At 33.8% G+C, this 18,694-nt stretch overlaps 1 protein-coding gene across 1 annotated transcript in view; it reads left to right on the forward strand.

The window, feature by feature from the left end:
* Znf277 (zinc finger protein 277) overlaps positions 1-18,694 on the forward strand; it is a 120,063-nt gene that overhangs the window by 49,540 nt on the left and 51,829 nt on the right. Inside the window, exon 2 of the mRNA XM_046435364.2 lies at positions 12,959-13,166. Within this exon, the coding sequence (XP_046291320.1) occupies positions 12,959-13,166 (208 nt within the window). The remainder of the gene's footprint in view (positions 1-12,958; positions 13,167-18,694) is intronic.

Genomic DNA, 18,694 nt, shown 5'->3' on the forward strand with positions numbered 1-18,694 from the left:
CTGTGTCTGATATGGTAGGACTAAATCTGTTGTCTTGTTTTATTATCCAGCATTATTCTACCCCCTCATCTTTCTTCTTAGAAGTGGTTTTTTTGATATGGTCAGATAGTTGTAAAAGATTATTATCAAGACAATAGCATTTTTTATGATATCAAACTTGTAGATTAAAGATCTCCATTTATCATGGAGATAGGATTTATTGTACTAAGCTTATAGATTAGAATATCTCCATGTAAGATACTAAACTTCACCAAATACAGAGTATTGTCAATATGAATAAGTTTGAGAATTATTTTTTTTAATGTCTAAACATGACTAAATCTCAGGTGTTTAAGAAGCTTTTAATGACTCCTCACTATATGTTTTTATAAAGACAGTCAAAATCCTAAAAGGTTCAAGTAAAACATGAAGAAAAAGGACTTGTTAAATGCCTTAACCTAAGGCCAAAACACTTGTACTAGCAGTCTGGTCTGTGACTAAAACTGAGGAAATGAGTCCTGTGATTTGGTGTCTTACTTGCTGTGTTACAGGGCTCGGGACTTTCGGAAAACTGAGGCAGCACAAAGGCATCCCCTTTAAACCACAATTCTTGCAATCAAGTCAGATTTCAGACATGTCTTTTTCAGAGTAATAGGCAATGAGTTTATTGAAGGGGTAGGAAAAGGAAAAGGAGACACTCTGAAGTGAGAAAGTGAATCCTCTCAAAGAGAAGAGGGACATCTTCCATTTCCTGCACTCCAGTTTTATTGAGAATCCCAGAGAAGTTTTCGGAGAGTCCTGCCCAAGTCCACCTCTTGACTTTTAACTGACAGGAAGATGACTTTCAAGTCCCCACTGTCAGGACAATTCTAGGTCATTTTGGTCTATACTAACCTATTCTAATTGGATTCTTAACCATAAATTCTTACAGGTTTTATAGTTAGGAGGAATTATCCTTATCTCCCTGAGTTTCAGGATCTGGTCTGTTAAAAGAATCACAAAAGTCTCCCCTTTCAGGGTAACATGGGTTCCTCTTCTTGACAGTATTGGGGGCCTGCATTTCTCCTGCAGATAACAGCTAGTTTACTGTGAAACATGATAGATCCTGTCCACTTAAACCAGACAGGGCTGCAGGTAAATTGCTTCTAGGAAAAGGAAGCATGTGGGGGTTAGCATACTGGGTCCATTTTATAGAATTATTCCCTTAACCTCATGTTGGTACCACTCGCATCTCTCTCCCCTCGTCATCTGAATATAGGCTATCTGAAATTTTTACTTTTGTTCTTTACTCTCCTTTGGTGCTTCTGACATTTTAGTTGGGTGACATGTGTTGAGGAACATGACCAGCCTCCCTTGGGAAAAAATGTAGATTCCTTGAAGGTAGTCCAGCTTAATCCTTAGTACCTAGCACAGCCTTTTTTCTGAAAATGGGCAGGAAGGGAGCATTTCTTTGTAGAAAAACAAAATTATGGTAATACAATAAATATCATCTAAGACTTTACCTAACTTTTATCCTCAAATCTTTCAAAGCCATGCTATGACAAAGCTGCTTTATTGCTGAGAAGGCTTTTATAAGGTCTTTTATTATTTCAGCAATTAAAATCCTTAAGATAGGGCTGGAGCTGTGCCTCAGTGGTAGAGCACTTGCCTAGCATGTGTGAGGCACTGGGTTCAATTCTCAGCACCACATATAAATAAATTAACAAAGCTCCATCAACAATTTTTTAAAAATATTTTTTTTAAATCCTGTAAGATAGAATCTCAGCTAATTTATCCAGTGCTGAATATTACAATACTATCATAATCAAACTCCACTGTCTTAATTATAGTCCGTCCTCTAAAGAAGTTAGACTAAATTAGTAATTGCTAACTTGAACATCTCAACAACAGATCAAAAAAGAATTGGCACAGATATCCTTAATTTTAGGTATTGGTATGATATTTGCTATTTAAGATGGCCAAAATGTTTGCCAAAAGAGTAGAGAATATATTTTATGATTTTTGTCTAAATTAATAATCCTTTCAACATAGATAGTGACTTGACTTGACTTTCTTCTACATTATTCATATGTTTAGGACATAAACCAAAGAAAGAAGTATATTTGTTGAGTCGTCATCAAAATAGTACTTTTCACTCAGTAGAAAGGCAATTTATAATTTTTTCAAGGAACTTATTGATATGAGGTGTGTGTGTGTGTGTGTGTGTGTGTGTGTGTCTTGTTTGAGAAATTCACATGTTCCAACCTATGTAGATACACTATGAAATTTCCACTGGGTACTAATTATTTATAAAGCATGAGGCACATCAGTTACCAATCAGATCTTTCTGAGTCAGAGTTTACCTTCCCTTCCTTTCTTTTTCTCTAGAGAACTGAATAAATGACAGCAGTCACAAGTTACCTTGTGGCCCTATTCTTCACAGAGAGCCTTTTGTTGGTCCTTGTCTTTCATTACACTGACCCTCATTAGGATCACCAGTATTGTTGGCAGTGAGTTATTCTGGTTAAATTTACCATTAACTAATGTTCAGATTTTAATGACATTTTTATTTCAAGTTTTACAACATAAAAATCATTCTGCATTCTACTGGAGAAAGAGATAAATTGAGGATTTAGTTCCCATTTGTATCAATTACTTCTTAAAATGAAATATATATCCAACCTTGAATTCTATTTAAAGCCCCAGCATTCCTATTCCTGGCCTTATCAAAATAATCGCTCATAGTAGTCCTAATTTAAAAGTGCTGAAGTATCTTTAAAAAGTGTAGAGTAGGAATAGTAGAGGAATATCTTTGATATAAAAGAATATTTAATGTGATGATATAGAGTATGGGCCTTCATCCTTCATTTTCTTTTAGAATCTAAATCTTTCATTGGCAATAAGCATCAAAGAAAATATTTAACTAGGTATGTTTTAAAGCATATTTTTAACAGAATGTTGTCTGACATTAAATCTACAAATAAATCAACAATTATCTTAATTAATAAGGAAAGCTTCTTTTCTATCGATTTACTTTCTCTTCCTAGGACTTACTTCCTTCTAAAATGTCATGGACTTATAACATTTCAAATAGCTGCTGCTTCCACAATATTGTTAACTGTTGCATTATTAAAACAGACATGACTAATTTCTCTTCATAGTGTGGATTAAGGTAAGAAGGTATCATGTATAAACCAGAAACATAGGTAATCTATAACCAAGAAATAAAACCAATGTACCATTTAGTTTCCCACTTTTTTCCAAAGTTGGCTGAGAAAGGAAATCGAATATAACATTTTCACCGTTAAGTTATTTTGAAACTAAGTAATGCTGCACTGAAGAGGAGCAGCAGCCAAAATTTGGAGTTCTGCATTGCTTTTTAGTCTAATAAGGGAAAGGAGCTTGATCACTATGGTCTAAGTAGCCAGCCATGCAATCCACTTGTAATGTGAATGGGAAATCAAGCCATTTCTACAAAATGGTCAGCCTCTATATTAAATGGTTTGCTTCTGAGCCCATTTTTTCAATAGCACCTAAGTTCATTGAAAGTTTTCTAAACAAAAAGAATAAATCCATTCTCCAGCTCATTTGGGGAAAATTCAATGGATGGACAGTGTTTTTTGATGTATAAGAAAGAAATATAGGTATTTCTAGAAAGGTTGGATGTGTCAATACCTTCAGTGCTACAGTAGGATAGTTGTCACATGTTGTCACACAGCATCTGACTCATTTTTGCTATTGTTAACACTTGCATATAAAGTGAACAAACCTGCTTCATTAGAAACTGTCACATAATAAAAGATGGCACATAGCTTCACAACTAAAACTGTTTCCTGTATAGAAAGAGAATGTGAAAAGGAAAATCTATGGGGAGCAAAAGAGTTCTCTTTCCAGCTTCTACAAAGAATATTGTCTTTTCTAAGTACATCTTTAGCACAGACACAATAATATAACCCTGTTACAGTCTTCCCCGAATATATATCACCATAGATAAAGACCTTTTCCTTTTTTTAGTAAGTTATAGAAAATCAATTATAGCAAATTTTAGTAGTAAATTGCTATTTATGTAAAGATAATCTTTTACTTCCAAAAACAATAGTTTGTTTAAAGAGTTAACTTTAATGGTGACAATTGTGATATCAGACATTGTGATAACCAGATTTTAAAAACTACAGAGTGGTTTATTTGTAGTTACTGTATCATATCTTATATAATTATTGCATGTTTTGTCTTCAGGCTGGTCTCTTGCTCTGGATGCAAAGTGAAATATTTTAGGCACTACTGTAGAATGGTGATTATTTTAGTAAATTATTTAGTTGCTTGAAATCCTAACATAAGGACACTGTTCACTTAACATCATAAATAAAAATGGTAGGAAAAATGATAGTATGTAATATATAGAAATAGGAAGGGCTGGAGGTGTAGTGATAGAGGGCTTGCCTGGCATGTGTGAGGCCCTGGGTTCATTCTCCGGCACTACCAAGAAAAAAGAAATAGGAGTCATTGTTTTTAAACTTTTTTGATGTCCCCAGAACCCTTTAAGAATCTATTCAGTCAAAAGACTTTCTTTCCACAAAATTCCACCTACACATAATGTTTAATACAGTTTCACATTGAAATCCACAAACTCAGAGTTTATTAATTGTCTAAATGGCAATTAAAAACTTTGTACTAATTAGTTTTGCCTGGCCTGACATAGTTGTAGCCACATGTGACTAAATTAGTTAAAATTAAATAAAATTGAATTTCAGCTCCCCACTTTCATTGTTCACATTTTAAGGGCTTAGAAGTCACATGTGGCTAATGGTTACCATTATCAGAGCAGATACAGAACACTTTCTTCGTCACAGAAGGTTCTATTGGACAACACTAGATTAGATGCTTGTAAAGTTTCCTTTCAGGAATCTTACCATTATGTGTATTTATGTATATGTATTTTTTGTAAAGCTGCATCATTTGAAAAATCTAGAGCATATAACATATGTTCTAAGAAAGTCCTTCTAGACACAGAATACAAATGTGTTGCTAAAACATAAGTATAATGACTATAACTAAGACAGCTAGCTAACCTCAACTAGGCCTTCAGTGCTGTTTTTATCTTGTATGTCACTTAAATTCTCCACAAACATTTTCTAAACATTTTCCACATTTATTTTAGCCCTGGTCTTTAGAAAGAGCGGAGCCTCCTTACCTGATGCTGAGAAAATAGAGGCTATCATTATAGATTCCTTCATTTTTCCTTCTCTATCAAAAATACTGTTTATTCCTTTATCTCTCCTTATGATGTGCTACAGAAATAGCAAGATGATCAAGGAGATGCAAAGCTTTGAATTTCACCAATGTAATTAGCACTTAATGTAAATATAGTTGGAAAGTGGGCTTATTCTTTTTTAGAATCCTAGGCTCTGTCATGAGATTTGATTCTTTAGATCTGTGTTGGAACCCTGGAATATGTGTTTTTAATTAATCCATAGGAATTTATAGTATACCTGAGAGCACATGATAGCCAACTCTCTCCGTCCTTAAATACATAGTCATACTCATTAGTAGTTATAATAGAAGGTAACCTTGTATTGAGCTTGTGTGCTTGGCACCCTGTCCTTTATGTTAATTTCTTCATTTAATCCTATGACAATTCTTCCAAGGGGGGTATTACAATTAATCCATTTTATATTGTGAAAGCAGTGTAAGAGAGGTTTAAGTAACTTGGTCATGCCTAGTTAATAGGAGTCAATGGACCATGATTCCTTTCATCTTGACTTAATTCACTTGGCTCTTTCCTTTTTTTTTTTTTTTCTTAAATTGTGATTTAAAAACACATGATGTGAAATCACCCCCTTAACAAATTTTTAAATGTACAGTAGTGTTAACTATATGTACATTGCTGTACAGCAGATTACCAGAAATTTTCATGTTGTGTAATGGAAATTTTTTACCCACTGAACAACAATTACTTGTTTACCCTTCTTCTCTGCCTCTGGCAACCACCATTCTACTTTCTGCTTGAATGATCTTTATTACTTTAGATACCACATGTAAGTATAATCGTATAATATTTGCTCTTCTGTTACTAGCTTATTTTACTTATCATCTTGCCCTCAAATTTCATCCACATCATGGAATATGACAGGATTTCCTCCTTTTTTTAAGACTGAACAATATTCATTATATTTATATGTCATATTTTATTTATTCATTCATTTGTTTCCACCTCTTAGTATTTGTGAATAATGCTTTAATTAACTTAGGAATGCAAATATGTCTTTGAGACCTCATCTTCACTTATTTTGGATAAATAAGCAGAAATGAGATAACTGCATCATGTGATAATTCTATTTTTAATATTTCTGCACATCTTTACTAACATTTATTATTTTATTCTTTTTTTACGGGGTTTATTAACAGGTGTAAGATAGTATCTCATTGTAGTTTTGATTTCTTTTTCCTTAATTAATGATGTTGAGCATCTCTTCATATTACAAATATGGGTGGGTATTTGTATATTTTCCTTGGAGAAAGTCTATTTAGTTGTTTGCCTAATTTTTAATCTGCTTATTTGTTGTTTTGTTATTGAGTTGTAGGAGTTTCTTATAGATGTTGGCTATTCATCCCTTGTCATTGATTCTGTTCAGTGCAAATGGGGTTTCAGAGCACAGCACTTGAGTTCCTATTGTCAGTTTTGCTCAAAACAGCAGGAGATTTGAATGGTCATTTCCATGGCCACCACACCTACTGAATCAGGAACTATGTCTTAAACAAAATCACCAGGTGACTCATGGACACATTAAACTTTGAGAAGCATTGTCCTAGAGTAATAATTAGATATTTTAAGGATACTTCCCTAGAGTCAGTAAAACTGTCAAAAATCAGCATAGGTGGGTCACCTCAAAAACCCAACTTCCTTGGGATGATATTTTTTTATAGTTCATTTGAATAACTTACAATTCAAAGTGAGAACTAGAGTTGATTATTTTACCTGCAACACATATGTGAAGTTGTTTTGGAGCCAAAGCAGAATATCTAAGATACTTTGCTTGTTTGTTGAAAGGAGCTAGATGTAGCTTACTTCTTTCCACCTTTTGGGTTCCAGGTCCCTGAAGCAAAGTATTATATCTTTCTGCATCCATTATTTTTTTTTAACCATGCAGTAAAATGTAATATAATATTCACAGCAGCTGGAAATTACAATCTGTCAGGCAAATGTAAGTGAATTATATTTACTGGTTCAAAACTTAGTGTTTTAGGGACACTCTTTAGGACAGATTAGAATTTCCTCAATCTAAAAGAAGGTCTTGAAATCAGAGTTTTGTTGTTCCTGTTGTTGCTGTTGTTGTTGTTGTTTTGCAGTTCTGTGGATCAAAGTATGTAGCAAGTACTTTACTACTGGGCTACATCCCCAGTGTGAATTTGGTATTTTTTTAAAAGCTCTCCAGTGTACAAAACCCAGATCCAATCCACAGCACAAAAAAATAAAGAAAGAAATTCTCTGGATAATGAAACTCAAACAGATTTGGAAACACTGTTTTATATTAAAATATATTTTCAGCCGGGCAAGGTGTTGCACACCTGTAATCCTAGCAGCTTGGGAGGCTGAGGCCAGGAGAATCGTGAGTTCAAAGCCAACCTCAGCAATAAGTGAAGCACTAAGCAACTCAGTGAAACCCTGTCTCTAAATAAAATACAAAATAGGGGGATGTGGCTTAGTGGTCGAGTGCCCCTGAATAGTTCAATCCCCAGTACCTAAGGGGATATATATATTTTTTCTTTTTTCCAAGATTCAATTCTATTCCATATAAACATCCACTGATGAAATGGGTGTAACTTACTCTGCATCCCAAATGATACTTGTTCCTTTTTTACTGGAATATCTGTACATGAAGAGTAAAAAATGGAATTTAAAAATTCCTAATAAAATGTAACATACCTATTACACTCAATAATATTTTTTTATCTTTGAATTTGATATAACTGTGCATCATTATTGTTTAATTTCTGATGGGCCTGTTATACCAAGGCCCACAGCACTAAAGATCTAGCTATGAATATAAGATGACTACCTTTAATGCCAAACAGAGTTCACCTAAAGACAGGCACAGATGTTTCCCAAAATAGGACTTTCCTAGAAACTAAGTTAACATTAGAACTCTAGTTGAAAGTACTTCTGGTCCATTATTCATTCTTTCCTGTCTTCATTTAACAAACATATGTTAAATGCCAGGTTTGTTCCAGCAGCCCCTGTAGTCTACACAAGACATGAAAATAAATAAGTCCTTTACATTGAGTTCACAGACTAGCACAGTGGCAGAAATAAGTGTAAATAATTGATTCCCACAGAGATATTTGCTTTTATTGGGCCCAGAGAGATGGAGTGGGCCAGGCCTGCAGGAGAACCTGGAAGAGCAGAACCCGGCAAACAAAGAGGATGGTACAAATACATCACATCAGACACCAGTCTCTGCTCCTGTTGTCTATCAGCCATAGGGGAATATTTTACTTCTGAGCAGATCAATTGAACACATCCAAAACATACTCATTATTACCCTTCTCTCCCGTAAAACCAAATCTGCTTCTCTACATTTAATCCTGGATTGCTGACTGGCAGTCTCATGTGTACCAGAAACATGGGAGGCTCCCTTTTTTCCTACTCCTTCCCTCCCAGTGGGGAATTAGTAATCAAGAACTATCAGTTTAATGTCTGTCCCTACTGATATGTAATACACCTATGAAATTCTATGATAGTACTTTATACTGGTAGAATACGACAACAAAAGACTTAAATAAATAGTTTAATATCATAGACTACAGGCTTCTAGATCTGTAGAGGGGACCACATGATCATTTGGGAAGTTTTAGAATCAGAATTCAGGTAGAATTCCAGCTCAGGCCCTGAGTAGCATGTAACTATAAGAAAATTACTTCATTTCTCAGTCTCAGTTTCTACGTTGATAAAGGGGGATGATGATAGTATTGACCTGTCTTTTTATAAGGTTGTAGTTATCTGGATTCAATGATACAAGGCACATACCTGCACATAGGACAAGCATAGCATGTGCAGAGTAATATTACTCAATATGTGAAACTGCTGTTATTATTGGTGTTCTGTTATCATTATTATAGGTGAAGGGCTCTGTCTTAGAGTGAGCTTTTGCCCTTAATTGAGTTATTCCTGGTGATTAGAGAAAAGCAGAAAGAAGTTCAATCAAGGGACTAGGGCAGTTGACAGATGGAGTTCTGTGTACCCCTCACCCCTACTTCAGCTGAAGCAATTTAGCTTTCGTCTATTGACAGACTGGACTTCTGTGTTAGGTTCTCTTTAAAGAAAAATTCTTTTTTTATTTTTTTGGTTGCTGGGATCAAAAACCCAGGGTCTTGTGTGAGCTAAATACACACTCTAGCACTGAGCTACGCCCTTACCCTAAAGAAGGAGGCTTTAAACCACTATTTTTTAGTTTTGCTTCAAAAATTCCAATTTTTTCCCTTCTGACCACTGCTAATATTTCTGATTCACTCTTAAACATCCACAATAGTCTCCCTACTGGTTTCTACATCTTGAAATTTACCTCTTTCTAGTTTGTTCTCCTCATTTCTGTTTAAAACATAGACGTGGCTCTACTTCTTATAAGAAAAGATCTAAATTCCTTGGTGTTATCCATAGGTTAAAAGTGCTAACACGTAACACTACTTGGATTCCGATTTTTTTCTCTCTCGCCACTTTATAGCTATCTGCACAGATCACTGAGATTCTCAGTGCCTCTCAGTTCCCTCATTTGTAAAATACAGATCAAATTGAAATCTTCTTCATTAAGGTTATGGTGAAAGGTAATTAAGTTAATAGATACAAGTAAATTACTTAACAATGCCAGACACAAAATAAACAATGATTGGTCATGGTGGGCATAAGATGTTCATTCAGTGTACTTGCAAGTAAATAAAGACAACTGGAGCTCACCTTACCTTCCAAGGATTATCAATCTGAGGGCAAGAAAGGGGAACAAATAGATAAATATTATATGATTAGAGCTATTATAATTTTGAGCAAGGTGCTAATGGTTAGAGGAGAAAACAAATCTTGTTGTCTAAAAATGTTCTGTTAAAACTTCTATTTTCAGGAAAACATAGTCACTCAAGTTCCCAAATACAACTTAATACTACCAAACCACAACTTTATCATACATGAAATCTGCATATTCGTGATTTTGTTTCTCTATGCCTTTGACAAGAAAGGTGGTTCTAGTATACTTGAACATTTCAGTCCATTTTCCTAAGGATAATTTTAAAAAAGGAAAACTGGTCATTACACATTCAAAATGGAAGAAAAACGAATCACAGAATAGTAGAGTTTGCAGTAAAGCCTTGGGAAAAAGTAAAAACAATGATAAAGATGAACTGTACTCCAGTGATTATTTTGAAAAACATGGGCTGGAATTTGTTCAAGAAGTGCTAGTGGAGGTAGCATCAGGGAGACTGCAGGACATTGGCAGAATGCATATAAATTCAGAGTAGTTCTAAATATATATAAATTCAAAACAGCATTGAAAGTACTTATTTAAGAAGAAAGTTAAGGAAATACTTTTGGTACTGGGAGCAGAAAAATGTAGTATTTGAGTTTAGTCTGAACTTAACTATGTTTATGCCACCTACCTACATTATTACTTTAGGAAAGTATTTATCTTTTTTACTCTCAGTTCTGGAACGTGGGATTAGAGTAACACTGCCAAATAAAATAGTTAGGATTAATTGAGAAAATGCCCTAAAGCACTTTGTTGGTAATTTACAAATAGCAAGCACTCAACAAACATTAGTTCCTGGGCTGGGGTTGTGGCTCAGTGGTAGAGCGCTCACCTAGCATAGGTGAGGCCCTGGGTTCGATCCCCAGCACCACATTAAATAAATAAATAAAGATATTGTGTCCAACTACAACTAAAAAATAAATATTAAAAAAAAAACATTAGTTCCTGCTGTTGGTGGTAACAATTATTTATCATATCTTGTGCTCTACAGTCAAACAAAATGACAACTATCTTAATCAAATTTGGAGAGAAGGATGTAATATAGTACTTGTTATTTCCTATTGGTAGGTAATATTTACTAATGTTGACTTTATTTAGAATGTGCTGTCTTTTGTCATATCCTACTAGTATAAAATATTATCATAGACTTTCATAGGTATATTACATATCTCTAATATTAAGATGGGGGAATTAGAGATAAGTAATATACTTAACAAACATATATGTTCATGAAAGTAACATATACATAAAAATACATGAAAATTTAGCCTAAACTAAAGAGTATAGCCTGTAACCAAAAAACTGCAGAATTTCATGATTCCATTACCTAATTTAATAAGTGTAAATTGCTAATAATCCATTTCATTAACAGTACTTTAAAGTGCTTGTGTAATTTAAATACTTCCCCTACTGTCATATGGGAGTATTTAAGATAACAAAAATATAATAAAAAAAATTTGTGAACAAAAATAAACAGTTTGGTTTAGCATACTTCTAATAGGGTCAGAGTATATATGAATAATATACTAGAGGTCATCTCCTATAGGACACCTTCCCTTTCCAGCTTAGTTACTCTCTCCATTCTTCTGCTCCATATAGCTCTCTTTACACTTTTAATTTATTTGTACCTTCAACCAAATTATGAGCACTTTAAATTGGATAGTAAGGATCACGTCAAGCAACATTGAAACAAAGAGACTGGCATTCAGGAAATACTCAGTTGATTTTTGTTAAGTGGGTAAATTAAAGTGCCCCTCTTTTATTAGTTATCTAATTCTTAGGCCATGGTCAGCAGTCTACCTTGAATGATTCAATTATTCAACTAAGAATGCTTTGAATAAGATGCTGGGCTTGTGGCTTAGTGGTGGAGCACTGTCTAGCATGTGTGAGGCACTGGGTTCAATTCTCAGCACCACATAAAAATAAACAAAATAAAGACCTATGAACAAAAATTTTAAAAAATGCTTTGAATAATAAGAATACAGTAAGATAAAAATAAGATATAGAATGTAACAGGAGAATTAATATTAACCTAATTCTAAAGACTATTGTCTGTCAAAGAGCTATCTTTTTTTCTTAAGAAGGTTCCCCACCCTTCTGCAAACGTCAAAAGTTCTACCCTAGTTTCCTTATACTAGTTTTCTGGTTACTAACTATTCACTAGCCTGAATAAAATGAAGGTCCAGGCTTCCACTCAGGCAGACTAAAGAGAGGTCCTGATGCAACACAACTGCTTATAGTTTGAGGTCCTGAAATTGTAGACACAAAATTTATACACTTCAACTCATAAAGATACTATAAGGTGATGTTTAGGAAAAGGAATAGTACAGATAAGAGAAATGTTTATCATTTATGTCTAGTAATTGAACATTCATATCTTTATTCACAGAAGCCTCAATTCTGATACCTAAATGTATATAAAGCAAATAAAAGATATAAACAGAAAATCACCACGTGGGCCACTCACCTATATAAGAACTATCCTCTCTATATGTGACAGATAATCAGAAATAGGAAAGAGTTTGCCACTATGATAGAGAGCAGCCTAAAAGACTGACCTGACATCATCTGTAGCCTCAGTATATACCATTTACTTCCTTTTGTGTGATAACTCTTAGTCATAGGTCACAATTGAACCTTAGAATCTTGTAACCTTCCCGCTTGCAAGTACCCCAGAAGTTCTGCCACTGACCAGTGTCCAAGAAGAAGTCTCGAATAGCTGCCCTGACAAATGGGTTTCTCTGATTCAAGCAAGCAAATGGGGAGTTTGAGCTGCTTCTGCATTATTCCCTGTCTCAGGGTTACAGAAGTATTTAAAATGATAATAAAATATCTACTCTCTGTCACTATATGTTTTTCTTTTTGGAGATACATGAATATCTTTAGGATCCTTTTAATGCAGAAGGTGAGAAATCATTCACGTAAAGATCTAAAAAATTGGTTTCAAGTTTTCTTTATTTCTTTATTTCTTTTTTCTTAATCTCTTCCAGAAAGTAACAGTAAGGATTGTATCTTGGAGCCGCTTTCCCTGCCAGAAAGTCCAGGTGGCACCATCACTTTAGACGGTTCTTCATCTGTGCCTTGTATTTTCTGTGAAGAGCATTTTCCTGTGGCTGAACAAGACAAACTTTTGAAGCACATGATTATTGAGCATAAACTTGTCATTGCTGATGTTAAGCTGGTTGTTGATTTCCAAAGGTAAATTTGGTTTTGTTTATAAAATAATCCACTGTTCATTAGGGGAATGGTATAAACTATGAATTAATTCCTATGCAAATATGAAAGTACATATATTCATTTTCAGGTTTCTCCTTAGACTCTTTTAGAAATTGCACTCTTTTTCTTGAGTGTGTGATTTGTGTTTCAGAATGTCAGATACTGGTGCATTTCCTACTAATTCTGGAAATTGATCAGTTTTCCAAATGAGTAAATAATATTTTCTTTGCCACATGTCATGAGATTGTTGACACTGTTGATGTCTCTCAGATCAACATTCTTTTCATGTTTGAGGCCATAGGTGTTCTCTGGGTGAATGGGTCCATATAGGAAGTCAAGAAAAAAGACATCGCAATGGGCTACCCAAAAGTTAATGTTTGAGAACAGGTGTATTGGAACCTTTCAAGTCTGTAGGATCTTGTCCAAACAAATCTCAGTTTAAGTGCTATGCTCAGGTTGTAAACCAGGAGGGAGGAAAAAAAATGGAATCATTCAACAAGCCAAAGGGAAGATATGAGTGACAGCTATTAAAATCAGTGACAGATTCTAAGAGACAAAGGATAATGAAGATGAAAAAGTAGATAGAGAGGAGTATCTTAAGAACTGCTAACATTGGGCATGTTAGAAATATTCTTTTTCTATGGAAACTGACCTACACAGCCAGGGCTCAAAGTGAGCTATACTCCAACTGAGAAACACCTGAATTATCATACTAGCAGGTAAGTGATAATAGGCAATATCCCTTTTCCCCCAATTTATACTTTCTGATAGTAGTTGTTCAAGAGAAATACCTTCTCTTAAGCAACTATAATGGAGTAGTAGTTATGCACATTTCATGATTGATTGAAATTTGGCAAACATATTTTATAGAGGCAACATCATGGTAGTTACTAACCTGTATAGTTACTGAATGTCTATAATTTAGTATATCTGGTAAGGTCACATTTTGAGATATTCTCTTCTGATTCCACTAAAAAATATTTGAGTAGCCCAGACATTGTAATATCCTTGCATCTTAACTATAAAAATTTCTCTCTCAGATAACATATGTCATTACTAGAAAGCAGCTTCTTTCTTATGATGGGTATTCCAAAACCACAAACTGTATTATTAAGGTAGACTGTGATACCAGGCAGGCCTTGAGTTAAATGCAGGCTTCAAAACTTCCTAACCTGTGACTTCCAACGAGTTACTTTAAGCATCATTCTGCCAGCTCTTGTTGAATCGTATATGAAACAGAGTATGTATAACATCTGCTAGTGCCTGTAACAATGTGTACCAGATAAATGAAAGCCAAGTTTTCATTTGTATTTTTATTACTAAAGATATATTTGAAATCTTAGTTTTCTATAAATGTAGCTTGCATTTTCAATAGGCATTTATTCTGGTCTAAAAACCTGATAATTATTTGTGAAATATAACTTTTGAGATGTCATCCAGGATTCTAAATAATCTAAAATTCTAGAAAGTTGGAATAGCTAGCATACCCACAAGGGTAATATTAACTATTCTCTAACACTGATCTCTGTCCTCAATATCCTTCCCAACTGCCTAACACCCATATTGAGTGTCTGCCATGTGCCTCCTGCGTATGTATTGCCCCTTATATCCATTCAGCACTATACATTTTAGTACATTTTAGTGCTGCCTGGTCAGGAAGCAGAGAAGGAACAGAGAAAGGGAAGAGAGTTACATGAATAATATACGTCAGCAACTGGTAAATAGAATAATTTCTTCTTCACTTTCAGAGGAGACACTCTGCTTCTCATTCTCATTTTTATTTTTCAATTGGTTGGGGGTAGTATGTGTGCACGCTTGAATGAGTGTGTGTATTTGTTAATTCTTGGTGTAGTCTGGGAGCTTTCTCGTTTATGATACCTAATTATAGTATGTGGGCAAAAATGTTAATTTTGTTTTAGACACTTTGTAGGCTAGACATGTTCCAATTTTCTCTTATCCAATTAACCATTGATAGGACTATTAAATGAATAAGACTTATATTACTCAGCTTTTCTTTGTTATGAAACTATTCTTTTTATTCTTTTTCTATGTAAGCACAAAGTATCTCTAATGAATTGCAGAAAAATATGATCATTTACCAGTGATAATTGATAATTAACCATTGATAGGACTATTAAATGAGTAAGACTTATATTACTCAGCTTTTCTTTGTTATGAAACTATTCTTTTTATTTTTTTATGTAAGCACAAAGTATCTCTAATGAATTGCAGAAAAATATGATCATTTACCAGTGATAATTGATAATTAACCATTGATAGGACTATTAAATGAGTAAGACTTATATTACTCAGCTTTTCTTTGTTATGAAACTATTCTTTTTATTCTTTTTCTATGTAAGCACAAAGTATCTCTAATGAATTGCAGAAAAATACGATCATTTACCAGTGATAATTGAGAGGTGTTAAGATTTTCCTTTCTCTTCTGCCTTTAAAATCTGAGTATCTGAATCAGAATTTGTCTTTTCATCTTTGTACTATGTATGATAGTTAAGTAGCTGTATTTGTACTAATCAGTCTCTCATTCTTATCATTGATACTAATCTTATTATTCATCTATAAACAGAAAAACCAAATTACTTACTAAGTCTCAGTAATTGTTAGAATTAATTACTCCCTAAATTTAGTTATATAATAAAATTGATGATTTTTAATTGAAGAAAAACATGCATATCTGATGTAAGTGCTTTCTAAACTGCATAGCTAATATGTATTTTAAATTTGGAAACCTAAATCTTTCTTATCAGCTGTCCTCCTAATTAAATAAAATTATCACAGTAAGTAAAACTGAGATCAATTCAAATGGATTGGAGTAGATTGATTAAACTCTGTTGCTTTAAAATACATTTTAACATATCCATTCTCCTTTAAATTATAATATCTCTATTTAGTGAAACTAAAAATTTCTTTCGAAAATAAGTCTTAACTATGATCAGAGATAAGTTCAAATCTTCTCATATTATGTGTGTGGATTATTCCTAACTTTAGAAAAGAAGCTAAAGAGGTAAGGTGGGGAGGAGAGAACAGTGAGATGTTCAGTAGCATAAGTGAATTTATCCAGAACTTCTAGGAAAAAGTTGCTCCTTCCAAGTACAATAAGTAATAAAGATGATAAATAATAGATACAAGATGGGGATATAGCTCAGTTGGTAGAGTCCTTGCCTCACATGCACAAGGCCTTGGGTTCAATCCCCAGCACCACAAAAAGAAAAAAAAAAAAAAAAATATATATATATATATATATATATATATATATATATATATGTGTGTGTGTGTGTGTGTGTGTGTGTGTGTGTGTACATATATATATATAAACAAGAAGTAAACTGTCAAGTTTTCACATTAAATATATTTGACATTTTCTTTATTGAAACAAATTAACAGTATAAACTTTCTAGGGAAAAATAAAAGAAACATAAAAATTTTCCCTTTGAACGTATTTAACAATTATTTACTGAGCTATTTTCTAGCTTTATTCAGTAGATTAAAATTGCTCCAAACGATATATGTTAACTTCTTAATTATTGCCACCTTCTGTATTAAATTTCACTCATTTTGTACTACTTAATTGACAACCATATCTCAAATCTTTATACCTTTATCAATAAGTATATCAGTGATGGTAGAGGGACTATTTTTTTCTGAGACAATTCTGAGACATGATTTGACGTTCTTTTGAAAGGAGAAAAGTATTTGCTGACTTACAATTATTTTCTTGGCTTTTTAGTAAAGTATAAAAATTCTTTTATAGCAGTCATCCCAATAAAGTGTTGATACCATGTTATTTCACAGTAGCCTTTACAGATTGAGTAGCTACAATTCTAATCTAACTCTGAATAAACTAGAGAAGTAAAAAAAAAAAAAAAAAAAAAAAAAAAAAAAAAAAGAAGTACTAAATGATCCCTTAACTTTAAAAAATATCTTCTAGTGGGTGGGGAAAAAATCACAAGAAGCATATATTTATTTAAGGCCTGCTATCACTAAGCTATATCTCAATTGAATGCAATTTATCTGAGTGCCTGTACTAACCACAAGGAAACATATATATAGACACCTCTTAATTCTAAGCAAAAATAACCATTATTACATTTAACTAGTATTTTTCTTGCCTCAAATTTAGGCGTAAGTCAAATATATGTTGTAGTTGAGGTCTATTTATTTATTTATTTATTTTTCATATCCCAATAAGGTTTGATTCATAATTTTATATATTTAGATTGTATGATGGTTTATATGTGGCTTTTGTAACAAACATTGTCTCCCAAGAAGAAACACTCATTGATAATTTTTTCCTATTGAACTAGCCTATTACCTGATCTATCCCCTGCCTGCCTTGAGAAGACAACTAACAATATTTCAGATTCTACTGACAGTACCTGAAAAACATCATTTCTAAAATTGATAACTGCCAGGCATGTGCCTATAATCCCAGTGACTCAGGAGACTGAGGCAGGAAGATCACAAGTTCAAGGCCAGTCTTAGCAACTTAGTGAGACTCTGTCTCAAAAAAGACTGGAAGGATAGTCAAGTGCCCTTGAGTTCAGTCCCAAAAATGAATAAAAACAAACAAGTAAATAAAATTGATGACTACTTGTTCATGGAGCAATAAAATAACTTTGAACCTATTTGAAGACTGCCATAATAGCTTCATAATAGCTTCATAATAGCTTCACTCTCTTCAACCCTTTGGAAGCCCTCATTAACTAGTGGTCTGTGTGGGTGTGTACATTTCTTAAGGGTGGAACACATTACTCAAGGGTACTCCACCACTGAGCTACATCCCTAGCTCTATTTATTTATTTATTTATTCATTCATTCATTCATTCATTCATTTTCATTTTTGAGACAGGGTCTTGCTAAGTTTCCAAGGCTAGCTAGACTTGAACTCGAGATTCCAGCCTTCCAAGTCACTGGGATTACAGGTGTGAGTTACCATGCCCAGTCCCTCCCTAAATATTTCAAAGGGTTTGCTAGGCAGAATATACCCAGGATTTTAAGTCCATTGATGTTAGTAATTGCTTCCCTGTGTCTATCACCTTGAAGTAAACTCTGACACAAAATAGATAGTATATAATGTGATCCTTCTCTTCAGAGATCATGAAGACAGTATCAAAACGTAGAAATCCTTAGAGACTGAGACCCATTGACTGTTGGAATTAGGTCATTGTTACCTCTGTAATGGAGTTACTTTTCACTTGTCCCTAGTCAAGTAGTTCTAAATCAACAGCCACACACAGCTGGCATCAGCTTTTTGTCCTTAGACCTGAAGTTAGGTGCAGTTTATGCTGAACACCACTACTGTCTAGTATGCTTTTGGGAAAGAGAAGTTTCCTTTTCCCTTCAGACTTTGTGTCTCTAGTTCTGTTTCTCTCTTGTCAAAAAGTATTATACAGAACTTCCTTGTCTTCTGAAGGAAAAAAATAATAATTTCATTACAACTGTATGGGCTTTTTCCCACCCTGTCTTCCCTTTTCTGCAGTTCTAATGAAGAT

This window comes from Marmota monax, unplaced genomic scaffold, assembly GCF_021218885.2.
Source record: "Marmota monax isolate L192 unplaced genomic scaffold, Marmota_monax_Labrador192_F-V1.1 WCK01_AAM20220418_F8-fsc00139, whole genome shotgun sequence".
Classification (NCBI taxonomy): domain Eukaryota; kingdom Metazoa; phylum Chordata; class Mammalia; order Rodentia; family Sciuridae; genus Marmota; species Marmota monax.